Source organism: Orycteropus afer, unplaced genomic scaffold (genome assembly GCF_000298275.1).
Source record: "Orycteropus afer afer isolate SDZICR_OR568_19922 unplaced genomic scaffold, OryAfe1.0 scaffold00405, whole genome shotgun sequence".
Classification (NCBI taxonomy): domain Eukaryota; kingdom Metazoa; phylum Chordata; class Mammalia; order Tubulidentata; family Orycteropodidae; genus Orycteropus; species Orycteropus afer.
The window spans coordinates 1,633,345-1,648,142 of NW_006921992.1; the positions used below are offsets into that span (position 1 = coordinate 1,633,345).

General features: G+C 40.6%; 1 protein-coding gene across 1 annotated transcript in view; it reads left to right on the forward strand.

Moving 5' to 3' along the window:
* Nucleotides 1-14,798, forward strand: part of HNRNPM (heterogeneous nuclear ribonucleoprotein M) — a 40,935-nt gene that overhangs the window by 13,392 nt on the left and 12,745 nt on the right. The window contains exons 3-13 of the mRNA XM_007953689.2: nucleotides 2,472-2,524; nucleotides 3,475-3,482; nucleotides 3,568-3,661; nucleotides 5,003-5,041; nucleotides 5,159-5,194; nucleotides 6,695-6,848; nucleotides 7,700-7,749; nucleotides 8,616-8,676; nucleotides 10,773-10,874; nucleotides 12,163-12,207; nucleotides 12,706-12,783. Of these exons, the coding sequence (XP_007951880.1) occupies nucleotides 2,472-2,524; nucleotides 3,475-3,482; nucleotides 3,568-3,661; nucleotides 5,003-5,041; nucleotides 5,159-5,194; nucleotides 6,695-6,848; nucleotides 7,700-7,749; nucleotides 8,616-8,676; nucleotides 10,773-10,874; nucleotides 12,163-12,207; nucleotides 12,706-12,783 (720 nt within the window). The remainder of the gene's footprint in view (nucleotides 1-2,471; nucleotides 2,525-3,474; nucleotides 3,483-3,567; nucleotides 3,662-5,002; nucleotides 5,042-5,158; nucleotides 5,195-6,694; nucleotides 6,849-7,699; nucleotides 7,750-8,615; nucleotides 8,677-10,772; nucleotides 10,875-12,162; nucleotides 12,208-12,705; nucleotides 12,784-14,798) is intronic.

Below are 14,798 nucleotides of genomic sequence, written 5' to 3' on the forward strand. Positions count from 1 at the left end.
CTCTTTTAAACTTCATGTCATCTCATCAAATTTAAGTAAATTATGTCTACTTGGGAAATTTTCCCTCCAAATTCTTGATAGTTTACTGACTGCACTAATAGACTTTAATATTGTAGAAGTAAAAGAGGTGGTCTTTTAAAGGCACCAGAATTCCTTCCTCCAGGGAAGTATGAATGATTAGCTATTGCAGGTCCTGTAATGCTGGCTTGATGAGGTCTCTCATCATAAAGGTGAGAGGGGTAGAAAGTGCACAGAGGACACAGGATCGGTACTCCCATGATGTGCAGCCATAGCCGCCTGACCTTGGGCTGCTTCTCTGTGCCAAACTGATAGAAAGTACTCTTTCACTGTAATATTTTTTTGTGTTCACTGAACAGTTCTACCATTGGAGAAAAAAGGATTTTAAGTAAATTTTTGATACAAAGAATGAAAGTTGGGTGCTTACCATCACTAAACTGTTAGTGGGAAAAGATTTCATTTCTAAATGTGGCTTTTTGGTAAACTGGTTATGACCATAAAGAAGAGCTTGCTTTGGAGTTACTTTACTTGGTTTCTAGGTTGCAATAAGATTTTTGATAGAAGTGTCTGTATGAATGCAGACTAGGAACTTCAAATGCATCAGTACTTGATTCTGGCAATAAAATGGTTACAGCTGTCTTGAGTTACAGACTGTGATCCTTTATTTTAAGGTTGGCACCTAGAAAATACACTTGGGGCCTGTCTTCATGGTTTTAATGCTACTCGCAACTTTCATCAAAGTAGAGACCAGGGCTGGTAGTCCTTGAAAGGCTGCTGCTCTTGAAATACAGGGCTTTCTGCATGACCTCAGGTTGGCCATGACTCTTTGGGAATTACTTTACTTTCTGTCATAAAATAAAGCCAGTTTGTATGACTGACTGTCCCTTGGCTTGTGATCACATTAGAGCATTTCTCAGTTTGATCCACAGGAATGCATCCTGCAAAAGTTAAGCTTTACTAGTCCCTCTTATTTCTTCATTTCTTTGCACTAATTCTTTCCCTGTTTTGTGCAAAGTGCTGGTTTGGTTCTGTAAAATTTTGGAAGAGGACAAGAAGGTGAGAAACTCAAAGGCTTGGCCTTCTTGCCATCAAGTGAATAGATGTATAACTGTGTTCTTAAATTGTTAGTTTTATTAGGAAGAAAATAATTTTATCTTATTTAAAATTTAAATCCTTCACTGTATTAATTTTAAAGTTCTCGTAATTTCAGTATCTTTTGAATAAAGGAGGTGGAATAGGCAGAGCTTGTTGAGGCCTAATAACTGGTTATTTTTACTGTTATCCTGCTTAGCCAAACTTGAAAACTCAGTTGGAGAAGGCTTTAACATAAAAACAAATCCTTTTTTAAAAAAAATCTGAGAACAAAAGCCCTACCTTGACTTTGGAACTCCTGCTTAGCAATGGTTTTTCTCCCAACTTACCCGTGGAAGGTTCTGTTTTCTGTGTTGTCTTCAAAGCCAGCAGCCATTTTGGTGGTGTGTTTGAACTGGGTTCTGCAATCTGTTACGGTGGTCATGAACTGGCAATCCAAACCTTGAGGAAAATCTGCAGTTAGGTTTTTTTTTTTAATACTTTGGATCCTCTTCCCCCTCTGTATAGATTATAATTATGTGAGTCTGTTTAACTGTCTTAGATAGATTTGAGCCCTAATTTGAATTTATTGTGTCCTTTTATGGGAAGGTTTAGAAAGCAATCAAGAATAAAGTCTGCTTTAATTCACTGAAGAGAATCCAGATGCTACTCTGGTTTTGTGATCCTATGATCAGGATAATGGCATTTAAAAAAATTTGGGACCCTATTGTTGTGTGCAGGGCCAGCTTCAGAATCTCAGGGTCAATGTAAAATAAAAGTGCCGGGCCTTTTCATTAAGGATTTCAGGACGGCAATGGTGGAGAGCACAGGGCCCTACCGTGTGTGGAGGCCTGTGTGATTGCACATCCATGAAGGCAGCCTTGGCTTGTGTGTGTATCTACATACACTTTTCAGCATATACATACATGTATATGCATCCTTGTGTTTCAGCATCAGACTCCATCAGTTCACTGGCATTGCAACTTGTATACTTGTTTACCTGCTTTCACTAGTAAGAAAGTATATGTAAAACTGTTTTCCTCCCTTCCCCAGAAAAGTGAACCATGCAGACTTCTTTCCTGTAGATTTGGATTGCCTCTTGTCATGATTGAGTATTCCAGACAGGGAAATTGATACGGAATCTGTAGAAGTAGCTTGTTTGTGGTGGGAGGAAAATCAAGGACATATTCTTCACAAGTTTTCACCTCTTTTTACTGCACACCTGTAATGCCTAGCTTGGTGGTTTAGAGAATATGGAGTGTTTCTGGGCTTTCTTATAAGGCAGAGGCTCCATACAAGGTTGCTGATGATTGTTCTAAATTCCCATTGTTTTCTTGGCTTTTCTCCCTTGGTTTATGTGTCGTCTGGAAACTGATTTGTAGTTGGTGAGGTAACATACGTGGAGCTCTTAATGGACGCTGAAGGAAAGTCAAGGGTAAGTCTTTGAGAGAATTTCTTCTGTGGATTTACTACATGACAAATGTAACTGTATGGTGGCGTGGAATCGAATGAAATCAGGAAGGCAGTGAGTGCTCATGTTACAGCAGATACGTTTGATTTTGCCAAACATCTGAGTGGGATGGGAGGGGATTTGCAAATGGGAGTCCGGCTTTTCCAAATGGCTGGCCAAAGAGCTTTTTGGTATTCTGTTTGGATGCCCAATTTGGATAACTGGGGACCAATAGCAGCATTGTTTCTTTGTTAACAGAGGAATTGGCTGTGTGTGAAATATGCATGGAATTTTAGTGGTGGTATATTAATGTAAAACGTGTTCTTGTCTAGAAAATGTTACTTTTGGTTGTTTGCTGAATTTGAAAGTTGTGTGACCCAAGATTCCGAAAAGTTGCCTTTGAGCCAGTAAATTGTAAATCAAATACTTAAAACCTGAATGTTTAAAATTGGCATAGTTTAAAGAGAAAATAACTATTTTCTGTTGTGCAATAGAATGGCTTAGAATAATTAATAGAATGAACTTAATTTATGGAAGGGATGGATTTCAGAGGAGTATGATCAGAAATCGAGGAGAGAGGGAAGCAGATCTAAAGTTTGTGTGATTTCGTGGAGAGCCTGAATGTAGGTCTGCTTATTAGACCTTCAGAAACTATAGTGCAATGCTGGTAATGTGTAGGAGAGAGAGATTCAGGAGCCCAGCTTTTAATAAGGAAGGCTAGGCAGACACTGTTGTCAGCTTCCCCTTAGAAAGGTTAATTAAAAACAAACAAACAAGGTTAACTTAAAAAATGAAAAAAAAAAAAAAAAAACCAACTAACCTTGTTACACAAATCATTTTAAATTTTTTTGTAACTGTCATCAATATTTACTGTTTTCTTTTCTTTTTTTTTCCCTTTTCTTGCTCTTCTGACTGGTCTTTGGCTTCTCCCAAAGGGATGTGCGTAAGTATTGTCTAGTTACTTATTGGCACTTGGGTCTTCTGAATAGTGGGACTGTTTTCACTCACTCACTTTTGTCTCTTCGTAGTGTTGTTGAATTCAAGATGGAAGAGAGCATGAAAAAAGCTGCCGAAGTTCTAAACAAGCATAGTCTGAGTGGAAGACCACTGAAAGTCAAAGAAGTAAGCTTTTGATTCACATTTGGTGGATATTATTTATAATCGCTGTGTTATCCCTGTTCAGAGTTAGGTCAGGACAAGACTAGTCCTTGGCTTCGTGTGGCAGAGCAGACTAACTTGCTGTTTTTAATGAAGGTCCTTCACCGGCGCAAGTAGTCACTTGTGTAAGAGCTCTGGAAGGGTGGCTGAGTGTAGACCCTAAATAACTGCTGACCACCTTCTGAATGTATGGGATTCATCTTAGACCAGCCTGCCTGATTTTCTCAAGGCTACTCAGAGGGATCCAGTTTCTTGCTTGGTTTATACAAATAAGGGTCTCTACCAGTACCAGTTGCTATGGAGTTGATTTTGACTCAAGACAACCCCAAGCGTGTCTTGAGTAGAACTGTACTCCATAGTATTTTCGTGGCTGAGTTTTCTGAAGTTAGTTGGCATACTTTGTTCTGAAGCACTTCTGGGTGGACTTAAACCTCCAGCCTTTTGGTTAGCAGTGGAGGGCATTGATTGTTCCCACCACCCGAGGGCTTGACACCTGTACTTTTATACTTTGACCCAGTGTGAACCCTATCCTTGGCCCACGACTTTTCTTTCTTAAAGTGAGTTTGTTGCTCAGATCCCCTTTCATATCTAATCCAAATCAAACATCTTCTCTCCCTCCAGGAAGATGGCTTTGTTTGTTTGTAAAATCACTTCTTGCCTTATTTCACTTCCTTTCTACTTGAGAGGAAGATGAGTGTATTCGGAGCTCAGAGAGGAAGGTGTGGTAGAGTTAAGATCTTACGCATGTTGATGGTCCTGGTGAATGACAAAATTATTCAAGAATGTGCTAATACCAGAGCCTCACAAACCTGTCCAGATTTTATATACTCAAGTCAAACACCTAAATAACTTAGGTCAACTAAATAACTTGAAGGATGTGGTTCTGTTGGTGATCTGGAACTTTATTTTCAGATTTTGGGAAAATCACTGGTGGGGTTTGCAAATGCTATAAAGCCCTGTTGGATTGCTAAGATTGAACCACACCAAGCTCATGAAGATCTTAAATTCAAGCTGGAAGTTCTGCATCATGTCACCTGGTCATGCACGCACCACCACCTCCCACCCCAAGTTTTTTTACTTAGTTACTTAAAAGTTTGAAAGCTATGTTTCCAGCATAAAATTTGAGCTGGAACTCTCTGTAGGTTATTGGCTTGTTTAGTTTGTTTGGATTTATTGTAGATTTAGAGACATGCTTTCCAAGCAGTCTCTCAATTTCTGAAGTTTTGAGAATATCCATTATTGCGTGAACATACGTTTTACTTGTTACTGGGTCTGTTAAACGCCATATCTTTATGCTTGTTTTAGGATCCTGATGGTGAACATGCCAGGAGAGCAATGCAAAAGGTGATGGCTACGACTGGTGGGATGGGTATGGGACCAGGTGGCCCAGGAATGATTAATATCCCACCCAGTATCCTAAATAATCCTAACATCCCAAATGAGATTATCCATGCATTACAGGCCGGAAGACTCGGAAGCACGGTATTTGTAGCAAATGTAAGTAAATTGAAACGTTGTCCAAACATGTCTTACAAAATTAGTGTATCTTTGACATTTGAAAAGGAGAACTTTACAGAAGTGTTGTGTATTCCCTCTTTGAACTATTTACAATTCAGTCTTCATGTTAAGCTTGGTCTTTTTTCATAGCTGCTGCCTTCGTAAGTCATCATTGTGACCATGGTCCTGTTTGGACTGTGTTTACTGAATTGCAGGTGTTAGGGGCCATAGTCTCAGTGGTTCCACCAGGCTCAATCGGATTAGCAAACCGGGTGTCGTCCCCCCCCCTTTTTTTTTTTTTCCTCCAAGTCATTTTGAGTTTTGTTCCACATTGTTCTCCCTCTCTACCCAGGATCTCCTATATAGATCCCCCTCCCAGTGGTTGACAGTGGTAGCCGAACACCATCTAGTTCTTCTGGTCTCATAGTCTTTTAGGCTATGGATCTCATGGTGTACCAGTCGCTAGGACTAATTGTGTCCATGCATCTTTGGTTTTCTTCATTCTTCTTTGCTCTGGACAAGAAGAAGCTCATCATTGCATCTAGATGGCTGCTTACAAGCTTTTAAGATCCTAGTCACTACTCACCAAAGTAGGAAGTGGAACAATGTTTTGTGTAGTATGTTATGCCAATTGAACTTGATAGCCCCTGGGACTATGGTCCTGAGCCCACCGGTTCAACTACTCCGTCCCTCTGGGTCTCTGGCTATGACCAAGAAATGACTACAGCCTTGTCCCTTGTCAGCTCTGCTATACACCTGGAACACCTGAAAATTCTTACAGATCATACTAATACACTTATAGGACCGTTGTCTGCCAACCCTATATATGGTCTTGGGTACACTCCCCACTTCATAGACATACCTAATAATTCAGGCTGTCTACCCATCTATCCACCCGTATACCCGTGTTTGCCTTCACTGACAATGCAGTAGTGTATGTGCAAAAGGGTTCATCTTTATTGTCTGTACCTCGTGTTAGAGGTATTTTTTAAAGACAGTTAGTTGGGGCAGGTGATAACTAGCCGTCTTGGTGGCACAATAGTTAAAACAGTTGTCTGCTAACCAGAAGGGTGGTGGTTGAAACCCACCAGCTGCTCTGTGGGAGAAAGATGAGGCAGTCTGCTACTGTATAAAGATTTGAGCCTAGGAAACCTATGGGGCAATACTACTCTGTCCTGTACAGTTGCTATGAGTTGGAATTACTTGATGGCAGTGGATTTGGTATTTGGTTTGGGGAACATATTTTTATAATATTCAGAAAATACTAGTTGTAAAGATATGAGATGACTTAAAGTTGTTATCTTCTAAGAAAAGAGGCAGTAAAAACTGTACATTAATTCCAGGCTTCATAGTTGGATTTTAAAAATGCTGATGCAGTTGATTAGCTTTTGTGACATTTTTCTAAGGCTTATTCCTAAGCATAGCATGTCTCATGCATGTAATAAAAATGTTTTTCTGAAGATGCGTACATTTAGGTTTTTCTCTCTTTCTTTTGATTAGCTGGATTATAAAGTTGGCTGGAAGAAGCTGAAAGAAGTATTTAGTATGGCTGGTGTGGTGGTCCGAGCAGACATTCTTGAGGATAAAGATGGGAAAAGTCGTGGAATAGGCACTGTTACTTTTGAGCAGTCCATCGAAGCTGTGCAAGCTATATGTATCCTTTTATGGTAACTCAGCTCATGGGGAACATTTTTGATTTTTGATGTTATACTCAATAATGTAGGTTTGTGTGGGGAAAAAAAAGGGCAACTTCCTATATGAATATTTTGTGTTTGACTCGGGGGAGTACGTTACAGGGATTTTGAAAGTTCTCTGGAGGGAGTTAAGTTCAGTACTATGGATAGAAGGGATGGGTAGAAAATAGGCTCATCCTCTGCCTGTCAGTGATCTCTTCCAGGGTCTTATTTTCAGAGGAATCTGAGTTTAAAGGGGGAAGGTCAAACACATGAAATGTTTGGGCCTTGTTTCATGTAAAAGTCCCTAGAGGCCTGTGTCTCCAATGAATAGATGTCATCCTGGAAGAAGCACTTCTCCTGGACAGGCTTCCTTTATCTTAGGCTGCCTGTCCTAGAGTTCACATCTTTTCATCATAGTGGTGAGTACCACATAAGAACACTGGCATGAAACTTGAGAAAGATTGAGAATCTGAGTATCTTAACCAGGAAATATGGCACTTGAGAAAATGGTGGGCCTCCTGCCTGGCCTTTTGGGCTCAGACAGAAATCCATGATGCCACTACTTTAGAAAATGGTCTCGTGAAAGATTAAGATGCTATGGATGAAGCTTCACACCTAAAATCTGAGATTTACTTTGTTCTTACCTGAAACCTTACTTATTATTGTTTCTGTGCTTAGTGTAGAGACAGTGTAATGAAGAATTAGAGTTAATTTACAACTTAGTGGGACTGGTAGCAGCAGTTGGAGTATTTTCCTCTTTGTTTGTATTTCTCTCTCCTGCTGTGTATGTTTTCAGACTTGCAAGAAATAGCCTTAATTATAATTTCAGCTATGTTTAATGGACAACTGCTATTTGATAGACCAATGCATGTGAAAATGGTAAGTTAAAAGATTTTTTCTCCACATTATACTTTAGTAATTTTAGCAAAAACATGGGATTTTCAAGAGTAAACATAGCCCCTATCCTGTCCTTAAGGACCAGTTGACATTGATTAGGGCACTGTGTCAAAGAGATGCATAATTGAGGTGCCTTTTGGCTTGCAGCTCTTGCTTCCTCAGATAAATTTTCTTTTGCACACTTGGCAGTTAGTCTTGGTCAGGCTGCTGCTGGCCTGCTATTTGACAAGTGGTCAATTTCAAAGAATGGCTGTATCCGTGGGTTTCTAAGTTTCAAAGTATTACAGTGTAGTCCTGTTTAGTTAGCATATCTGTTATAAGCATAATGAAGCCTCATGTTCACACAGTTTTTAAAGATCTGATGAAACGCTTCAATGTCTATAAACATTTGGCTTGCTGCACTGTGTGAAGAGAACAGTTAATAGAAGCATGACTAGAACATGCTGAGGGTGATCCATCTAGGATATCCATCTAGGATAAAGAATGCTCTTTATAAAGCAGTTGTTTTAGTACCTTTAACATTTGGTTTAGATAATTGATTCATATGGCTCAGAAATCAGTGTGAACAGATGCATAAAAAGTCCACGAGCCTTGCTCTACTTGCCTAGATCCCATCTATCCCCCAGTAAACGAATGTACTCTTATCCTCCCCCTTTTCACCCTTGTATATTATCTTCTTGTATGAATATGTCTTAATTTATTGAATCGGTCATCTTCTGGATGAGTCACAATTGACTCGGTGGCACCTAACAACAGCAGCTTCTTTTGGTAGGGATGCTTTCTCTCTTTTGTTGTCAGAAACAGTGCTGTGATGACCACTGAGGTGTATTCATTTTTCTTTCTTTCAGGATGAGAGGGCCTTACCAAAAGGAGACTTTTTCCCTCCTGAGCGTCCTCAGCAACTGCCCCGTAAGTGTTTAAATTGTTACAGCTTAGATATTGGATTTGATTTGTGGGAAACCAATATCGTCTACGATACACATACGCCTGAATCTGTGCTGTGTGGTATTTTGCAGTTTGTTCTCTTGAGGAAAAGGTCTAAAGTACTCTTTCTTCTAGGCTTGCAGGGTGAGGAATGGGCAGTAGAAATTACCCAGGTGTCTACCAGTTGATGAATGGATAAATAAAATTTGGACCATCCAATACAGTGGACTATTTTCAGCCATAAAAAAGAATTAAGTATTAATATTTGTTACAGTATAAGTAAACTTTGAAAGCTTTATGCTAAGTGAAACATGCAAGGCACAAAAAGGCACATAATGTGTGATTCCATTTCTGATCTCTAAAATGTGTGGAAGGCAATAGGGAATAGGCAAATCCATAAAAATAGGAAGTAGATTAAAGATTACCTGGGGCTGGGGTGGTGGGGTGACTACTGACCAGTATGGGGTTTCTTTTGGGGATGATGAAAATGTTCTGAATAAGATAATTATGATGATTGCACAACTCTAAAAGCCACTGACTTTTGCCCTTTTATAGGATAAAGTTTATTATAGATGAAATGTATCATTATAAAGAACTTTCATAGTGGTGATAAAGGTGGGACACCCTGTAGAACAAAGGCTGTGCAGTGGGGGGTGAGGATGGTGAGACCTGCTTGTCCTGTGCTCAGGAGGCCTCCTACCAGGTGAGGCAGTCAGTCCCAAGGAGAGACCAATGGCCAGGCAATACCTCTGGTCTAGAGCAGACTCACATATGTACTGTCTGTCTCTCAGGAATGGAATTGAATGACAGCCTAGGTGTGAAACTTAAGTATTCAACACAGAGCATAATAGAGGTTGGTCTGAGGGGAAGTTGATGGCCTCAAGAATAGAAGACAGCTTCTGTGTTAAAAGTTACCGTTATTTAGAGAAGGGCCACATTTCCTTATCACAGCATCTTCTTTTCCCAAGTAAATTGTCAATGTGATCACTTGTAGTGGTCACCCAGAATCAAGGTGATGGCTCTTGTCAACTTTTGTGCCAAGAGGAGGAGGAGGCTGCCTGGCAGCTTTGCCTGGCGCACAGTGGATCCCAGAGAGCCCATTAGCCATGGCTCTTGGTCTCCTGGCACATCGCAAAGGGTTGACTTCAAAGCCTTCAGTACTTTGGGGAGTAAGTAACCTTGGCGATCTCTTGGTGCTGTTTCCATGTGATTAAAAAACATGGGCTGTGAGTCAGATTAAATCTGGGACCTGGTGGCAGACAGGGTTGTTTTTTTTTTTTTCTTCTCCCCTAAATGGACTTTAAAAACATTGTTCCCCCTTCTATCTCACTGGTCTTGGTTTAAGCCTCAGACCGTGATTACCCAGAGCACTGAACGTGCCATGGCCTTATCGGATGTTTCCAGAGACCAATACCTTTTTTTTGGGTCCCTGTTTCTGCTTGTGGAGCATAGCATTGAGGGTGGGCTAGGAGTCAGTTCATGGGTTAGAGAGCTATCTGGGCAGAAAGATTGATTCTTTGAACATACTACTTTCATTGTCATTCAGACCCTGCCCCACGTTCCCCACAGCAGCTTTAGAGAATAGTGTATGCCAAGTGTATTCACTGGCTGGTTTATGGCATTTTATTTTTCATAGGTGAAAATTTCTTTGGGCTACCAGGTTGGAAAGGTGTTAAGTGGCACATTTGTGCCAGTTACCACCTTGACTCACCTTTCTGACGAGATAAGCACGTTCAGGGTGGTATGACCGTAGACTTGACTTATGTTTCTGGGATCAAGCATTCTTTGGTCCATGATTTAGGGAAATAAATAGCTCCATATTCTTATTACATGGGCTGTTCATAGGTTCTCCTGTGTAACTTTCAGGGTGAACTGATTTGTAATTGCCTTTGTTTTTTATTCATGTCACAAATTACCCCTTGTGATTGCACATGAAAGATTATGCCTTATAAGAGGCCTTGGTGGAGTGGAGTGTGACAGCTGTAAGCCAATAAGAGAAGGATCTTTTTTTGTCTTTGAGGATCAAGAGTTTTGAGTAAGGAGGGCTTGTTTACACTTTTGACTTTCTCTCTTCTTTGCAGATGGACTCGGTGGTATTGGCATGGGGTTGGGACCAGGGGGACAGCCTATTGATGCCAATCACCTGAACAAAGGCATCGGAATGGGAAACCTGGGACCTGCAGGTTAGAAGCCCATAATATCTTGATTGGGAATTTTGTGCGGAGTTAGTTATTAAAATATAGCTGTATGTTGAGTCCAGTAAGGATCGCTATGAGTCAGGGTTGGTTGATTCAATGGCAGTGGGTTTGTTTTTATTTTGGTTTAAACATTAAGTTGTTCCAATGGCAGAAAGATTTAATTGGGACAGAATTCCCTTTATTACTCATCTGAGTTGTTTTTTTTTTTATAGAGACAGTGTATTGTGTTCTTCTAAAGCCATTATGCCTTTGCATTTTATCCTCACAATGCCTTTCTGAGCTGAAATGGGTATATAGCATTCAATAAAAGAAGGCAAGCCAGAGAGTTGCTCTTGCTCAAGGTCACACTATCAGTTATTGACAGAGACAGTATGGCCATGGTGCCCGGGTATTGTTTTTATCCAGATCCCCTTGGGTTTTCACCCAGTATTGAGCTGGGAGCTTTGATAGATAAGGATAAGTATGGAAGGCCTCACTGCATGACAGCACCGTTGTCACAGCCACAGGGAGGAGTGAGTCAGTGTTGTCTTGTAAGAAGAGAAGGAACAGCTTTGAAAGTGTAGAATAAACGTTAAACTTGGCTGTTGAGCATTTTCAATACTGCACAAGAAAATACTTCTCTCTACTATGAAGGAAGTTTTCGTTTTCTGATGTCAAGAGTTAGGGCTTTTTCTCTTACAATTTGGTGAACTGCAAAGTGGGTCTTTGCTTGCTGCCATCCTTCCCACTCCCATCTCACCATTCCCTTTCTAAACTCTGAGGCTGACTCAGGGTCCTTGCCTTTTGGGCCACTTCAAATGGCTACCAGTCTGACCAACACCCTCCATGCACACTCCATGACCTAGGCCTAATTATAAAGGCCAGGGGCAGGAGGAAGAAGCCTCAGTGTTTTTCGGAGCTGTTATTTTTAGGATTTTACCCTCCAAAGAGATTTTTTCTTCTACTTTTCTGTTCCCTAAAATAGCTTCTAAAAGGGAATGTTTCCTGGTCTATGCCCAATGATTCTGTTTCACGCATGTTTAATACTAACATGTTTAATGCACGACATGGACTGTTCAGAATTTTGAGTCACATGGTGAACACTTGGTTAAAGGATTAAATTTTTTTTTCTTGGACTGTGGTCTTTGGATAGTGGAAATGCTAGATTATTATTCAAAATACTCATTAGGGATATTTTTGTTCATTTGTTGGTTTGGAGTTTCTTGTGCTTTTTAAGTTCAAACATTTACTGCTTTGACATAATTTTAGTTTGCATTGACTTTTTCTTTTTAAGGAATGGGATTGGAAGGCATAGGATTTGGAATAAATAAAATGGGAGGTAAGAAATTTAAAATGAAGTCCAAATATAATTGCTTTTCAGGGTATGGCTTTCTCTATCTTTTTTTTTCCCCCCTTTGGTTTTTTCCACCCCCCATCTCTTGAGCCCTGCATGAAATTCTGACTTTTGTTTCCAAACAGTTTTAGTCTGGCAGTTACTTTCCATACTTGTTAACTGTTCTAGTTGGTGTCTTGGCTTTTGATTCTGGCTCTCTCACTAACTAGCTCTGTGACCTTGGGCAAATCACTTGTCTCTGGACAGCTCTTAGCTCTGTTAATTTAGGAGGTTGGAGCAAATTAGCTTTTTAAAGATGGTGATTTAAGGGGGGGCAACATCTCTCCTCTGCCCCATAAATAAATAAATAAATAAATAAACCCTGAACTTGATGAGTTTCTGGCAGGCAGTGCCCATGATGAAGCATGTGTGAACGTTTTTCTTTCCCTGAACAGCTTAATCTGGTCTTATCAGAATAACACTAAATGCTAACTTCTGTTTCAGGCATGGAAGGACCCTTTGGTGGTGGCATGGAAAACATGGGCCGATTTGGATCTGGGATGAACATGGGCAGAATTAACGGTAAGAATCACGGATCCTTCCTGCCTAGACTTCCCCTTTGCTGACGTGGCTTGTGAGGGACTTCTAGGTAGCAGGCTCAACCTTTTTTCAAAGTTTTTATTGTGATTTGGGTGAAAGTTCACAGAGCAATTTCATTTTCCATACAGCAGTTCATACACATTTTATCTCATGACTTCAACTGCAATTTCCCACTATATAACAGCTCTCTTCCCACTTGTTCCCCATAGTTAACCTCTTTCCTGTGTCCTTCCTTCCTGTGCAACTCCTGCCCTCGTTGTCTCCCTGTGCATTTACTGCGTTTCTGTTCTCTCATGATTGATATCTCCAAGGAGTATATCTACCTGATGTAAATGTTAAGCCCATAAGCCAGTCTTTTATTTGACTGGAAGCTCTAGGAGTTCAATTCCGGACCTGAAGGGCAGCTAGGGACCATAGTCTCAGGGATTTCATCAGGTTCTGTCAGACCAGCAAGACTGTTTTTTTTTTATTATTATTTATTAATAATTTTGAGTTTTGTTCCACATTGTTTTCCCACTCTATCTAAGATCTCTATACAGAGCCCTTTCCAAGTGGTTGACAGTGATAGCTGGGCACCATCTAGCTCTTCTGGTCTCGTGGTCATAGAGGTTGAGGATTGCATGATGTACCAGTCCCTTGGGCTAATAATTTCCATGTGTCTTTGGTTTTCTTTATTCTTCTTTGCTCTGGTTTAGGAGAGACCCATCATTGCATCTAGATGACCACTTGAAAGCTTTTAAGATCCTAGTCGCTGCTTGCCAAAGTAGGATGTAGAACGATGTTTTTATGTAGTATGTTATACCAGTTGAGCTTGACGTCTCCTGGGACGATGGTCCCAAGCACACAGATCCAACTACTCGCTCCCTTTGGGTAGCTAGCTGTGACCAAGAAGTCACCACAACTCTGTCCCTTGTCAGGTCCATTATATACCTGCACATTCCTACAGAACATACAAATACACTTGTAGAAACATTGTTTGCCAACCCTATACATGATCATGGGCACATTTCCCCCTGCCTAGATACACCTGATCATTCAGCCTGTCCACCCATCTATCCACCTATAGATCTGTGTGTGTGCAGGCTCACTTCTAAGAAATTATTTTCCAGTGCTACTTTTCTACTGAATCAGATGTCTTTGAGTTGTCTTAAATATCAGTATAAATATTAGTATGTATTTCCAAAGCTAGACCTATCTAGACTTAGTAGGTAAGTGTTTATCCATAGCCACTCAACTTTTGAGATGTCTTGGATTCCAAATCTCCCCCAGTAATTGTCCAGTGAAAATGTAAAACTAAAAACACAGCCAGTAACATGTAGACATCTGTGGTTGTCTGTGCATGCTGGGAAATGATCTCCATGTGTAAGGGCTTCACGTTTCTTTGGAGGTTTTGATGTTCATGTGCTGTAAGCACCAAGTTCTTGGTTGTCGGCCCAGTGGTTCTGAGTGTGGACAGACAAGTAAAAATCCAACCAGACTTTCTTTTTTTAATTTTTATTGTGATTTGGGTGAAAGTTTACAGAGCAATTTCATTTTCCGTATAGTAGTTCATATACACTTTGTCTCATGATATTGACTGCAGTTTCCCACAGTGCCACAGCTTTCTTCCTGCCTCTTCCCATACTTAGTTCTTCCTGTATCCTTCCCTCTCATGCACTCCTGCCCGCCCCCCAGCTGTCTCCCTGTGCATACATAGCCCTTCTATTCTCCCATGACTGATCTCTCCAGGGAGTATATCCACCTGATGTAAACTTCAGCTGATAACCTGTCTTTCTTTTGGCTGGAAGCCAAGAAAGGATTTAATTCCAGACCTGACGGGTACCTAGGGGGCATAGTCTCAGGGATTTCACCAGGCTCTATCAGAGCAGCAAACCTGGTCTTTTTTTTTTTTTTTTTAAGAAGAAGAAGAAGAAGAAGATTTTGAGTTTTGCTCCACATTGTTCTCCCACTCTATCCAGGATCTCCTACATAGATCCCCCTCTAAGTGGTTGCCAGGC